This window comes from Prunus avium, chromosome 4 (assembly GCF_965620075.1).
Source record: "Prunus avium chromosome 4, drPruAviu1.hap1.1, whole genome shotgun sequence".
Lineage (NCBI taxonomy): Eukaryota > Viridiplantae > Streptophyta > Magnoliopsida > Rosales > Rosaceae > Prunus > Prunus avium.
Genome location: NC_142287.1, coordinates 20,758,646 through 20,773,557, shown reverse-complemented (window position 1 = coordinate 20,773,557; position 14,912 = coordinate 20,758,646). Strand labels below are relative to the sequence as shown.

The 14,912-nt window shown below is 37.3% G+C and overlaps 3 protein-coding genes across 5 annotated transcripts; 1 reads left to right on the top strand and 2 right to left on the bottom strand.

Moving 5' to 3' along the window:
• Positions 1-2,145: 2,145 nt before the first annotated feature.
• On the bottom strand, positions 2,146-7,147 carry LOC110751601 (trigger factor-like protein TIG, Chloroplastic). Its single transcript, XM_021952098.2, has 13 exons — positions 6,792-7,147; positions 6,559-6,642; positions 6,327-6,455; positions 5,970-6,058; positions 5,571-5,754; positions 5,220-5,310; positions 4,951-5,105; positions 4,472-4,564; positions 4,278-4,370; positions 3,482-3,562; positions 3,226-3,375; positions 2,942-3,037; positions 2,146-2,497 (listed from the first exon to the last, which is right to left on the bottom strand). The coding sequence occupies exons 1-13, from the start codon at positions 7,071-7,073 to the stop codon at positions 2,420-2,422; spliced, it is 1,605 nt and encodes a 534-aa protein (XP_021807790.1). The 5' UTR covers positions 7,074-7,147; the 3' UTR covers positions 2,146-2,419.
• A 533-nt stretch (positions 7,148-7,680) lies between these two features.
• On the top strand, positions 7,681-10,171 carry LOC110751596 (uncharacterized). Of its 2 annotated transcripts, none has more exons than XM_088251451.1 (3): positions 7,681-8,078; positions 8,558-8,704; positions 9,751-10,171. In XM_088251451.1, the coding sequence occupies exons 1-3, from the start codon at positions 7,788-7,790 to the stop codon at positions 9,877-9,879; spliced, it is 567 nt and encodes a 188-aa protein (XP_088107577.1). In that variant the 5' UTR covers positions 7,681-7,787; the 3' UTR covers positions 9,880-10,171. The 2 variants fall into 2 exon arrangements, with proteins under 2 accessions (XP_088107577.1, XP_021807785.1); XM_021952093.2 differs by having other exon boundaries at positions 7,682-8,078; positions 9,721-10,171.
• Positions 10,172-11,009: 838 nt separating this feature from the next.
• AR192 (Co-chaperone GrpE family protein) lies at positions 11,010-14,468 on the bottom strand. 2 transcript variants are annotated; one of them, XM_021952106.2, is made up of 6 exons: positions 14,004-14,466; positions 13,058-13,262; positions 12,777-12,970; positions 12,450-12,617; positions 11,987-12,115; positions 11,010-11,368 (listed from the first exon to the last, which is right to left on the bottom strand). In XM_021952106.2, exons 1-6 carry the CDS (start codon positions 14,139-14,141, stop codon positions 11,270-11,272), a joined length of 933 nt encoding a protein of 310 aa, XP_021807798.1. In that variant the 5' UTR covers positions 14,142-14,466; the 3' UTR covers positions 11,010-11,269. The 2 variants fall into 2 exon arrangements, with proteins under 2 accessions (XP_021807798.1, XP_021807796.1); XM_021952104.2 differs by having other exon boundaries at positions 12,777-13,262; positions 14,004-14,468.
• Positions 14,469-14,912: the final 444 nt, after the last annotated feature.

Sequence of the window (14,912 nt, the reverse complement as noted above, 5' to 3'; positions counted from 1 at the left end):
AATTATTATATTTAAATAGTACAGCCGCGCGGCTATACATGCAAAAAAGTATTTAACCCTCGACTAATTTATACCTTCATTCATAAGTTATTAGAAAACTGCCCTACGTGTTAAATGAGATGGAAAATAAGTAAGGGGAAGAATATATTTCTATTCATTCATCATTCCACAATGGATGCTTTTCCAGTAGCTTGTGTTTGAAATATTTCCTAGAACTAACAGATATCATATTCAAGTTTCTAAGAAAAACGAACTGGCAAACCGATACTGTATTGATTAGGACTGGATTTACAAACAAAATTCTTCATTCTAAAACATAGCATTGAACTCATTTATCAAACACTCGTACTTCTCCATCTAAAGGCCCTAAACCCAAAAAACCAAGGTGATGATGATACACATACTTCAAACCGTGTCAGCTAGAACATGACTAGCCTCCAGCAACATCGTCTAAAACTTTTGAACCTGCATACGCGCACAATGCAGGCATGCTTTCTTCTCTCCGCCATCTGGTTATGTACTGAATCTCTGCATTCTCTCTCAACCATTCAAGCACCTTTGCTCAATCTTGTTTATACCATATTCGACCAAGCAACTAGAAGCAATTCTAAGCAAGGCCAAGAGTCCCACATTGAAATATTGCAAGAAGTGAAGACTCCCTCTCACCTATAAAAGGAGACCACTCTCCACCTAGGAAGGGATCCCCCCTTGGTTGGGCTTGATCTTTAGTCTCTTTATATTTGGGCCCAGCCTCTTGTACAAATGTAAATGCACATTGTTATAATAATGAGAATATACTTCTCCGTGGACGTAACCCATTCATTAAGGGTGAACCACGTATATCTTGTCTTCTGTATATTTATCGCTTGCCAAATCTTCACATACTTGGTGTTGGTCCTCACCTTCACCCATCATCCACATACCTCATCTCTAAGTTGACCCTCAAAGTCCTGAACCACTTTTTGGCGTCAACAAATCTAAAATTTCTTAAACCTGCACAATTTTGGAACAGAAGTTATTAATTTTCAGTAACTCTGCTACCTATTATGTCATATCAGTAATTTAGAAAACCAGATAAGGAAACTGGTCCTAGTAAAAGTAAGGGGAAAAAGGGTCAAAGATGGAAAGAAAAAGCATTGAAGAACATGTTGGGGTCTGTTTGGCAACTTTCTTGTCTTATTTTAGTTTATTTGAATGAAGATAGACAAAGAAAATGGATAGAAATGTGAGCAGAGATGCTAGAAGTCAGGGAGACAGGGACTATCATTGTGGATGCTCTTGGGGAGAAAGAACATAAATTACTTGGGCTTGTAAAAAGAAAACTAAACAATTTCAAATAGATTTTAGTTTTACTTTAATGCATTTCCTTTTCTCTATTTCTTGCATCTCTCTCCTAAAGCTACACTGAAATTACAGAAAGCTCATTGTGAAGGCAACTGAAACTATAAGCAATTGCAATCTGCTTTGCTTAACAGGGTGGCATAAGCCGACTCGCGGTGCTTGTATACAAAACTATTATGCCAAATGAAAGACAGTCTTGCCGGATAAAAGAGCACTTAATATTGGTAATCAGAAATTGACAAACATGTTGACCAGCACAAATCAGCAAAACTTCATATCATCCTTAGAAATGGGAAATACCACAGTTCCAATCCACTGTTCAAACCCTAAACCCTGAAAATTTCATACTGGCCACCTGTTTCAGGCTGGTGCCTTCAGGGAGAAGGCTTTCAGCAAGGGAGTCATCCAATTTGGGTAAATCTCTGTAAAATAATTCTTTGCATTCAACCTAAAGGAGAAAGAAAAGAAGAAAAAAGGGAAGAGTTTCATATTTAGTCTTTTGACGCATATATAGTAAAACTAAGAGAAATCTTGTCGTTTAACTTAGAATATTGGGCATAATCTGATTTCCATGTATTTGCAAACTGAGGGGCCCTAAACCAACAAATTAAGCAGGGTCATTTTTAGGCATGCTTTAAGGTATTGCTTAATTTGATGGGGTCAGTTGCTTACATGCCATCATTAAGTCCTATTTGTGTCAAAATTCTTCCTGGTATATGTTTTTGACAGTAATGTGATGTTATCTAGTGCACATATTACTAGGAATAATAAAATTGGAAATGCTGCTTCTCTACATGAAAGAAGTTTCCTTTAAAACCAGATATTGTATTGATTAAGACTGGATTTACATAGAAAATTCTTCATATCGAAATACAAGAATTGAACTCTAAAGGCCCTAAACCCAACAAATTAAGCAGGGTCATTTTTAGGCGCATACTCAAGGTATGTCAGCTAGAATGTGGCAGGGCATCGTCATAGGAAACCTCCCTCAAAACACGACTAGCCTCCATCAACATCGTCTGAACCTTTGGAACTTACTCATAAGCACAAAAGGATACATGCCTTATTATCCTCTCTGTCATCTAGTTACATACTGAATCTCTGCATGCTCTCTCAACCATTCAAGCACCTTTGCTCCCTCTAAAATTTCTTGAACCTGCAAAATTTTGCAAGAGAAATTATATGTGTATCAACAACTCTGTTACCTATATGCCATAAAAGAAATTTAGAAATGGGTACCAGATAATGGAACTGCTCCGAGTCAAAGCAAGGGAGGAAAACTCAAAGATGTAAAAAGAAGAAAACATTGAAGAACATTTTGGGTCAGTTTGGCAACTTCCTTGTTTTTTTATTTATTTATTAATAAAGATAGAAAAATAAAATGGATAGAAATGTGAGAAAAGAGATGATAGAAGTGAAGGGAGAAAGAAGAGTTTGGTTTGAAAAAAAAAATTTTAACAACTTCAAAAAAAATAATAGTTTTATTTTTATGTATATTCAGGCAGCTCAAGTAATCAAGATTACAGAAAGCTCATTGTGAAGGCAATTCAAACTAAAAGCAATTGCAGTCTGCTTTGCTAACAGGGTGGCATATTCTGACCTGTCCCCTAACACGTTCTTCATCATAATCTTGTTTTTGACGTTTGAATTCAGCAATGGAATTTTCAACTTCTTTGACAAGCTCCTCTGTTGAAAGCTGCAAAAACAAACAGACTACATATTAATGTGACCAAGCAATAAATAGTTTTTCAGTTAAAATATGTTGTGTAGTACACCAGTTATTTTTTGTGAAGCCCATTCTACCAAGCAGAAAGACAATACAAACAACACGACCAACAGAAAAATACTTATGGGCAAATAATATGTTAATAAAAAGTTAAACACCTGCAAATTTTCACGTTTATATATGTCTCCAACAGCCAGACTCTGTTTTATCATATGTGTAATGTTCTCCTTCTGGTTTAGAAGATACTCATCTACAGCCTTCTTACTTGACAGAGAAGCCAATTGCTGTTCATTTAATTTTATATTTGCCTGCACAACCACGACAACCAAAAGATAAAAGATGTTAACTGCAAAATGCAGGCACATTCATGCTCACAAAACACACACACATGCAATAAAAGTAAATCCTACTGACCTGTATCTCCAAAAGTCTGGCTCCATAAAGCTCCCTACCTTGCTCCTCAAAAAAGGACTGAGGAATGTCAACCTCTACCATCTACAAACAACAAGACACAATTATTATGAAGGTTGAAGTTCCCGTTTAACAGGACACTTGATATGTTTACATGTCAACAGGTCTGACACTTAAAATGCTTAACTGTGAATAAGCCTTATATATGCATCTCCTTTGTGGGCTAAATAATATAATACTAAGCGATAGGAACACAGTTCTTAGTTTGAAATATACATATTTTAAATGAACATTCATCTTACAATAATCAAGGTTTCCACCAATAGGAATTAAACACGTCAAGAAGTGGAATGGTATAATGTCCAATCATGGGACTTCCGGAATTCATGCAAACATGTTGACCAGCACAAATCCACAAAACTTCCTTGAAATGGTCATGCAGCAACATGGGCGCACGCATGTGTGCGCATAGATGAAATCTAGGGGACATGTTTAACTTCGACTGCTATTAATAAATTCTACAGAAATAGTTCCTCCGACTCGGAAAGTAATAATGAAAATGGCTAAACCAATGGCAAATTCCACGGCTGCCACCATTAGCACCAGTAAAGCACATAATTGACTCATCATATCATCCAAAGAAATGGGAAATACCAAACAGTTCAAATTCACAGCTTATTGAAAAAGTTGACAATAACATAATACATGCAAAGCCCTGTTTCAGTGAGTTGAAAACCAACTAAAGGTTGCAAAAGATCAATGTAATCTTCCAGATGAATATTTTAGAACTTAAAAGCACCTTGCAAAGCTGATCTAGAATGGCATTATCAGCTGCTTGCTCTCTAGCTGTTTGCTCCACTTCCAGGAATTTTTGCAACAATGATTCCTTGACCTGGACATTCGTACAGCAGAAAATATCTTTTTAGTGTAGAACACAGTACAATTCTCAAAGCATCACTTCATTGAGAATATTTAAAATTTCATACTGGCTACCTGTTTCAGGCTGGTGCCTCCAGGGAGAAGCCTTTCAGCAAGGGAGTCATCCAATTCGAGTAAATCTCTGTAAAATAATTCTTTGCATTCAACCTAAAGGAGAAAGAAAAGAAGAAAAAAGGGAAGAGTTTCATCTATAGTCTTTTGACGCATATATGGTAAAACTAAGAGAAATCTTGTAGTTTTAAGATATTATCACAACTTTTCGAAATCCACATTCCAATCATGAATATTTCAGGATAACTAAGGAAGATTTTCACTTGGACAGAAATCAAGACAACCAATAAAATAAGATAAAATATTTTATTATTATAATTTGTTTAGCTTAGAATATTGGGGATAATCAGATTTCCATGAGGTTGCAAACTGAGGGGCCAGTTCAACAGTAAAAGAAGAAAAGATTTATACAGATGCCTATTGTTTCTTGTAAGTTATTTTGGTAAACCATGAGGACTTCCAGAAAACAGGGTAGCGCTCACATTGAATTGAGCACGAATTCCTTGAAGATCTTCTTGTGTCCATGATTCAGGAAATACCAGTGGAAAGGACTTTGTTTCACCTCGTTGAATTCCAATTATCGAATCCAGGAAACCAGGAACTACTTTATCACCATCTTCCGTATCAAAATGATAACCTTCACATGGAAAATAAAGTTGAGAGATGCCTCTGCAATAAAAATTCATCACTTGGACGAACAAAAGAATTATCATTAACAGAACTGCAGAAGATTAAGTGCATATTGGCACACCTTTACTCTCAGCGGATGGAATACTTTTAACATTTGATTCATCTTGATCTATGGTTGTTGCGGATATATCAAGGACAGCAAGATCACCAATCTGTAGGAGTCTCAACTTTGTAAGTTACAAACATCATACAACAAGTAGGAGATGCAAGGAACTTGGTTTGAAGGCTAAACTGAAACTCAACAAATATGATACTCTAATCCAAGCGACAGTATTGAAGTCTTTCAGATGTTGAATAGAATCCAAATGATAACTTTTAAGCATTTATCCCAGCAAACATATCAAACAAGTAAATATTTTTCACATAATAAATATCAAAAACAAAAAACAAAAGTAACTTGAACTTGACTCACCTGTAGACCTCTGTCGGTTACAATTCTCAATGAACCTAGGGACTTATGGCGGCGTCTTAATTCTTGCTCAGAAGCTTTTTGTGCATCTATATCACTGTCTATCTCAACAACGACCTTCAAATTCTTGTATCCATTCTCAGGAATCCATTTCACTTCCGGTGCTATATCAACAATCACATCGTATCTGGAGTACAAGTCAAACTGATGAGCATGATATTATTGATCTAATCGGAAGACAAATACTGGTTGACATGATCAAATTTCCTTTAATACATGCATCTCCTCTTAACAAACTGTGAGGGGAGATGTTGCATGTAATACGGTTCTTTGAGGTGGAAATAATTAGGAATATCAAATAGCAAGTGAAAATGTAACTCGAAAAATATCTGAACTATCAACCTGAGAGAATTGAGAGAAGAATAGGCCTGCTCCATATCTGAAAATCTGGTTACAATACGGACCGAGTCTCTCAAGGGCGTGCCAGTGACCTGTAAAATAAGAACAGGTCAACCTTCAGTTGAGAACTCCAGAATGCTAAAGGGGGTTTTGTTAGACATTTGCAGTACCATTTCATTAGGTTCTTTCATAAGAAATAAACGCTGTTCTTGTTATATGTTCTAAGGGGTTATGATTGTAAAAATGCTGCAACATTGTAACTCTGAAGCCATTGCCAAATAAGCGAATGAACTTGCAATTACAAGAATTTAGGCAACTATATGTTTTAACAAAAAGTAATTCACAACAGTCCTAACATACCGAAGACATGGCATGTGGAAGGGTCCTCCTCAAAATAGATTCAACTGCAGCCTTCTGTACACTTTTCTTCCCAACATGACTCACAAGAATACTCTCAGGCACCTTCTTTCCAGGCCGAAATCCCGGAACCTGGGGGCATTGAAAAACCCAAAAAAAAAGTCCATCAAATTGAACTTTAACTCCTCACAAGCTAAATAAAAACAATGCAGAAGAAATATAGCACAAAAAAAACCTTGGCTTGCTTCATGAACTCGTCTATAACCCTTTTGTAACAGTCATCACAGACCTCTGGTGGTACCTGTATGCTCAACTTAACCTGCACAAAGATTACAGAGACAGATATTAACCACACACAAAAAAAGAGAATTAAAACCAAAATTTGGGAGTAGTTGTAGTGAGTAGTTGCTGTTTGTCTTTGGGGTTCTACCCCCCCCCCCAGTTCATAAAAAAAAAAAAAAAAATTACTCTGGAATTGGGTTCTTGGGTCTCTGTGACAATGATGTCCGCTGGAAGCTGGTCTTTCTCGGAGCTAAGAGCCGTGGAAGAAGAAGAAGAGGAAGAAGGAGAAGCCGAAACAGCGAATTGGGAAGGTTGGAATTGGCGGGAAAGAGAAGGGGGTCTAAGACAAGTGTAGGACTGAAGAGAAATGGGGTTTTTAGGGACAGGAAGAGAGCGTGAAAGGCAAGAAGGGCTTAAGTTGACGACAGAGATGGAGCCACCATTGACGAGACTCATACAGAGCTCCATTGTTCCTTTTCTTCCTTCGGTCTCCCTCTCTGTGGAACTAAAGACTGCTCACTCAGAGAACCCGGCTAGCCAACTTGAAAGATAGAGGGCAAATTGGGGATTATCCAACAAAAGAAAGAACTTAAACGACAACGTTTGTCCCCTAGCCATCTGTGTTATTTCCTTCTTTTTTATTCACAATTGTCCTTCAATGGAGACATTATCTAACAAAAAAAAAAGAGCTGAAAATTAGATGAAATCCACCATCATCTATGTTAGTTAGGGAGGGATTGAAATAGGAGAAAATTACAAATACGGGTATGAAAATATATGATTGAAAATGAAATGTAAATACGAAAAGCTTATTGAAATAATTGATGATATTATTTTGATTTCTGATTTTTTTTTTCTGCGTTTCTTGATATGTAGATTTATAATTTTTCATATATTATATAAACATGCCATGAAATGAAAAGATAAAAAAAAATTAAAACTACAATAATTAATCTAAACCTGTTAACCGCCAAACCAACGGTGCGTATGACAAAGAGCATGGGAACCAAACACTAAAACGGCGTCGTTTTCAGTTACAACCTTTGACAAAGTACTCTCTCTCTCTTTCTCAACCTCGTACTTGAAATGAAATAGTCACACTGACCCAGTCACTCTGCTCTCTCAAAGCTCCAAGGCTCCTTAAAGGCTGAGAGTGAGCGAGAGAGCTGAAGAAGAACCAAAATGGAGGGAGTGGGGTCCAGATTGGGCCGGGCCTCCTCTAGGTATGGCCAAACCACCACCGTCTTCAGCGGCCCAGTTCGCAGGTGGAAGAAGAAGTGGGTCCACGTGCCCTCATCATCCTCCGCTACTTACCAGAACCCTCACTCCCAATCCAACGTCAACAACAACAGCTCCCGCCTCCTCCTCCGCCGCTGGACCCCAATCTCTCCGGCCACCGCCGCCGCAGAACCCCTCTCCGGCTCCGGCGCCTCGATGGAGGAGCCGCCGCGCCGGAAGTTCCGCTACACGCCCGTAAGTAAACTACCAACATGCATATACATCTGTGTGCTCCAATCGCTGCGTGTGTGTTTTCTAGGGTTTTTAGGTTTTATGGAAATTGTGGGTTTTGGTGTAAAATCTGTGGGGTATTTTTTTCTTTTGGGGGTAGGATGTCTTGAAGGATTTAATTGGAGTGTTCTGTACAATGTTATTGCTAAGTTGAGAATGTTACTGTTGTTTTTGAATCTACAATCCTTCCAAGTAATGCAGTTTTGGACAAATGCTATGCTTTCTGGCATTCAAGGTCATGAAATTTTAACTTTGAGTGTTGCCCAAAATAGAACCAAAAATAGAATTAGGAGTCCTGGGATGCGTAGATTAGAAGCTTGATGCTGTTGATTCTTAAAGCAAAAAAAGGAACAGAAGTAAAAGAAAACGGAAATTGTTGTCATTTATAATCCGGGTCACTACCATTTTGAGCATTGGTTAGTGGCTTATGATTCGTTGTGCAGGTTTCTGTGCTAGAGGAACAGAAGAAGGCAGCCAAGGGAAAGGTTGGAGATGTGGTGAAAGCTAGTGAGGGAGGCCAATCTATAGCCACGAGTACTAAGATGCATGAAAATTCAAACATCGATCAAGTTATGGAGGAACAAGCTGAGGTTAGACCTATTGATTTCCTGCTTAATTATCTTTTCATTCATTTGGATTTGGTCCTTTTGTATTATTGTAGTACATGTTCTACATTCGGCCATATGGCCAAATGCTCATGCCCCTTCCTAGACGTTGAAATGAATTTTAGGGTTGCAGAATGAGCATGTAGGTGATGGTGTTGGCTGTCACCGCTGCATGAGCCCATAAGTCTTATTGGGGTCATTCTATCTGAACCCAGGAACACTATTCACTTTCCTCCTTTTTCTGTTGTTGTTAATATGCTTGAAAAACTTCAGAAATTAAATAAGATAAAATAATTCCTAAAGGATATTAAGATCCCACCACCATGGTCACTGTTGATCTTGGTGTTAGGCCATGGTGCTGTGGATATTGGCCATTGTGCCACAACATAGCGACCATAATCAGGTTTGCAACATTTGGTAATGATGTTGGTCTAGGAGTTTTTCTTTCTTTTTTTATTTCATAAGGGGTAAATACACATTCGTTAACACAGACAAATAATTGTTATTGTGTGTCATGAGTAAAGTCAATGTCATTGTTGTTGTTACGTTCCCAGTCCATAAGTCAATATCCTCACTGCTGCAAGATGCTCCTTGTTGGGTGGTGAAATAGGGGATGCTGTTCCCCTGATACTTGCCATCCAGAATCATATCAAACTCCTGGCTCGTAGATTCATGAGTATATGAACTTTAACACCATAGTTCTAACAACAAAAAGAAAAAGCCTAATGGTGGTTATACCATTGTACATCTACACTTGATAAGATTTGATGTTTCACTAGCAAGGATAGTAAATTTTACTGGTGGGATATAGTAGCAAGCATGTGAGGTTTAAAGAAACCTGTCCAGAAACTAAAAGCAATTTGAAAATGAAGATAACTTTTTTATCTTGTTCCCCACCAAGCAAATAGGATATGGATTAGTGCACTTGCTGTAGTTTTAAAAAAAATGTAAAGTTATTTACTATGCAACAAGTTATTCAATAGATGTTGTCTGCACTGCAGGAATTGGATGATGACCATTCTGGGTTGCAGGATTCAAATGGAAGCCGTCTGGATTTAGATTTGGGGTTGAAGGGTCACAGTGCCAACCGTGATTCCGTTAGCCAGATTGAAGATGCTCAGATGAAAAAAGCAAGCCCGGGTAGATTTTGGTTGGGTTGATGCGTAGCATTTGTGAAGACAAAAACTAGAGTTGCATGGAAAAAGAAAAACCAGCAACGCGAAGTCAAAATCTGGTGACCAACTGGTAGGGCCTGCTACATGCTAGCCATGCTATTTTCTGTGTTATTATGATACTGATTAAGATGTATGTAAGTAAGCTGTCGGGTTAGCAAGTAGTAGAGTACATGATTAAATAGCACAGTGTTTCGAGTATTCAACTGTCTGTAAAGATTAGCCATATATAGCTACTAGCTAGGTGGCACTTCATTGTAGGGGTGACCATTCGTGTTTTTGTGTTTTTTTTTATAAGGGGTTATGCAACGGCACCAAACTTGAAGGAAAAAAAAAGGGAGAAAGAAGAACACGACAGTATAAAAATGAAGAAACAAACAAGACATCATATTTATCGAAACTGTAACATAAGGAAAGTGTCTAAAAAATTTAGGACTGCCTTTTTGTTGTTCCAGTTTTCCTCTTTTTGTTTTTGTTTTTTTGCTCAATTTAGTTTTCTCGTTGGTCGTTACTTGAATGTTCATACTCACTCGGCAAAATAATTACGAAATATGTACAACTCAATAAGCTCTATAAATAATACGATAAAAAGGGATTAAATTTGTTCTAGATCCAAATCAAATAATCACAAAAGAAAGATAATGAGGATTCTACCCAATCTTTTACGCTGAGTTAGGAAAACACCTTGAAGTCTACTGAGCACAAGTTGAAGCGAACACAAGACATTTTTTGTTATACAAACGATATTCTACTTTAGTATAATCTAAACAATGAGTAAGGGGATTCGAACTCGGGTGCAGAGTGGGAAGCACATCTGCTCTAACCAACTTGGCTAAGCTCCATGGCTGTAGATATAAGACCTTTTTAATTACTGAAAACAATGGTTTGCCATGCTTTAATTTAAAAGACCTCTTTTGGTTGTGTAAATGCAAAGGATTATAGCTTCTTAAAGAAGAATAACATTTGTAAAAAGGAACCTTGCTCACAGCACAAACACCAGAACCCAGAAGCTACAACATGATAAACTCTACACTACGCTCCATGCACTCACAGCAAGCTGAGAACCAAAACACAAGCAACTACTTGCAACCAAGAACGGTTGTGTCATGCACAAACTCAAAATCAAAACTCTACTTATAAACTTGAAAATTCTAGAGTAATCAGAGATCTTCTGTGGTGTCGTCTAAATATCATTATAGTACAAGGATTAATATAAAAAGATTGGGCAGAAAAAACAAATGCAACTGGATAATAAGCTTATGGATGTCACAGGAATAAGATTTAATCTCATTCAAGTTTCTCAAACATATTCAAAAAATTTGGAAACGTTATCCAGTTTACTACAAGGCCGTTACTTGAAACTTTTGTTAGCTGCAATTCAATTGCCAGCATTATCCTCAGTTGCATTGTTCTCTGGTGCTGTAGTTACACCAACTTCAGCTGGCCTAACAACTCGGTCGTAAAGCATGTATCCGGGCTGCAATACAAAAATATATGAAAGTATTTAATTATGCGCTCACTGCTATAGTAACTTGGTAAGTTAATTGAGGACTATTAAAAAAAATAAAATAAAATACACCAATAGCCTTCAGAGTAAAAACCCCACTTCGCTGAACAAAAAAAAACATAAATATTCAAGCAGTTTTGTCGCATGAGTCACATTCATGCAAACAATATATCCAAGTCTTCTCAATTGTCATATAATTCAGAAAACAAAGGAAAGATTCACTTGTATAGTTCATGCAGAAAAAAAATAAAATTATAAACAACATCAGTGCAAAAATGCGTGTGCAGGTGTGTTTTAAAAAGATGTTTTCTGACAACATCAAACTCGTGCCTGTTGTGTTTTCTTCCCCTGAAGTATTTAGTTCAGTAGAAAAACAGACATGCTTATTCAATTCAGAACTTTTCTTTTTAGAACACAAGCAAAGCTAAATATTTCAAACTTGTAAGATGTCAACTTGTCAATTTGAAGGTTTCAATCGAATTACATTAAAATGTCACCCCGAGGCTATACTGTTAATGCCAAACAGTAGTGCATTTCTTTCTTATTTGGAGAGGCATGCAAAAGAATTGATTATATATTTTTTCATACCTTGAGAACTACAGCAATAGTGCCTGGAGGCTTGGAAGCATCTTCTAAATTGAATACTGCATTATGCTTGTTTGGGTCAAACGCTTCATTTGCAGGATCAAACTTTTCTACTCCATACTTTCTAAATACCTGAAAGCAAATATATTTATATGTTAAAGCATTGCACTTAAGTTCTGCTCTTGCTAACAAAACCATTACTCAATAAACAAATGCATGCAAAATGGCACATGAAACGGAAATTACAATTTGCGAGAATGAGCCTGATTGACTTAATATAAGGTAATCCATACCTATTGAAAAGAAAAGGAAAATAAGCTGATCTAATTTTAACTTTTGACCATGTGAGGCAAACGGAATGTACATCCAGCCCCTTTAAAACAATGCTGTCCCAGCTCTAAAACAGCCATTCCACTCAGGAAGGATTTATGGTGAGTGGTAAAAATAAATGATAAAAAAAGTGTACCTCTATAAGTTGTTTCTCAGTCATTTCAACACCTTCTAGAAGTGTTTTTAGAAGTGGTGCAGCTCCACCAGATTCCTTAGACTCATCAAGTTTTGAGAAACTGTCTTTAACAACTGAAGAAGCTCTCCCCAAATTGTCCGCAACATCTAGTAAACTCTTTGCAAAATTCTGCAACATATTAACGACCACTCGTCAGAGTAAAAACTCAGAAGAATTTCTTTTTTCACAAAAAAATTAAATTATCTATTTTCCAACAAGAATGAGGTAAATAAAAAGGCAAATAACAGGTTCCCGAGGACAGGAAAAAATGTCAAAAGTAACCAGGACCTGTATGGCAAATTTCTTCGAATTCTCTGCTTCACGCCTTGTTCTGTCCATGACATTTTCCATCTCTGCATAACTTCGGAGGACTTTATCTTGCATTCTCTTGATTTCTTCATGTTTCTGCTTCAAAAGTTCTTCTTTCTCAGCCACAAGTTTTACCAGATCATCGAAACCTAAGTCACCCTCACCCTCTGAATCTGAATCAGAAAATGCAGTTCGTTTATTACCTCCCCTCCTTCTTTTGACAGAATGAGACTTGTTAGACTGGGAATCTGAAGTGTAACCTGATTCTTTTGTTTGATCAGAAACTTTAGCATCTCCACTTGCTTTTGCTGGCTCTCCATTTGTGGAAGCACCACCATTCTCTGCAGCACTTCCATGTTCCCTTTCTGAAGGTTGTGGCGATGCAGATGAAGAGAATCCAAATATTTGAGAGATTGAAGAACTAGGGGTTGAATGATGCAACAGAGACACTTGCCTTGGAGAAAACTGTTATTTAAAAGAAATAAAATCAGAAACTTACTAGGACAAACCAGCTACTATAAACTATGCATATTTTTAACTCTTTCAACATATCCCTAAAATTTAAGATTCAATTCGTATCAGAAACAGGACCTTATACTCAACAGCAAGCTAAAAAAACTAAGACGAAGGCCAATAACTAAAGAACTTCATAGCAGTTGGCTAAAGTGCTAAAGTTGCAGAAAATCCTGAGAACCTAACCTGCTCTGCTCGACATTAAGCATAGAAATTAAGGTGACGCAAAAAATGTCCCTGTACAAACTGTAACCAAACTAGCATATGCAGATATACATGTATATGATTTTTGTTCATCATTTGAAGCAAATTGTTAAACAAATTTGGCTGGTTCCAATCATAAAGATTATGAAATTCTTTTTAATTCCACTTGCAAAACTAGCCTACAATGAAGTATAAGAGTTACTCAATATTCATAATTTGAAAAGAAAATAATAAACCCAGAAAGCCAATTATCATATGTTATCTCTCCAAATCCGCTTTAAGGCTTCATAAGCTAAAGACACAAAACATCAAATTCCATGACTAAGAAACATCGATACTATTTTATAATAAATAAAAACAACGATTGATCAACAAGAGAACCAGTCGGATCCAAAAAAGCAGTAATATTGGTGAATTTTGCAGAAAAACCTAAAACCCTAGCAAAACCCTAGTGGAACAAATTAAAGAGATATAGGGATTTTCTGGCACCTTAATGGAAAAATCGTGGATCAGAGCTTGGGACTGATTGCATAGGATTGGCAAGTGATGATTTTGTGGAGCGGCGAAGAGCATTGTGCTCCTGGGGACGGTCCTTGAGGCACGAGTTAAAACCCTAGACACGAACATGGCTGAGGAACTGGAGGGGCAAAATCGGAATGAAAATTTGGGTTTCAATATAGATTGGGCTGGTCTGGCCTTGTAGGAGAAGTTTGTAAAGGAAAGAAAGAGAGAGAGATAGAGAATGAACGTGCTTGGAGAGAAAGAAAAACAACAGAGACGAGAAATTAGGGCGCTGCCGGTGGTATTTACTGTTGACGACAATGCCCTTAAGCAAATTCCAAGTTGAAGATAATGATGTGGGGATTTGCGATATTACCAGTCCAGCGCCGTCTTTCGGAGGGCATTTTCGTCTGAAGTCCAATTGGGTTTTTGGAGATAGGTTTTTCACTTTGGGGTTTAGAAGCATCCAGAACCTTTTCGGCTGGCTCACCCGATATTTGAGCGCAAGTGGTTTAAGGTGACTTAGTAAGCGGTGACACGACATCGTTTGAAACCACGTACTTGAATCCCACATTGGTGGTTTCTTTTTGTTCTTCCTTTTGATCAAACACATTGGTTTGGTCATACAATTTATGGAAATTCAACTTTGAGCTATTTCATTCATATTGATAGTATCTCATGTTAGAAAAATAAAATATTTTAGACTGGTATACGAGCTCTTGGGCACCCTCTTTTTTTTCTTTTTTTTTTATTAAGAAGGGGGGCAAAGCCCCAGGAAACAGACTACACACACAGGTCTAAACAGACCAATCTAGAATGAACAATTCCAAGCAAATCATCAACAAGATAAGCACTTAACCAACTAGGGGCACCCTTTTCTTTTCAAATGCAAAGATA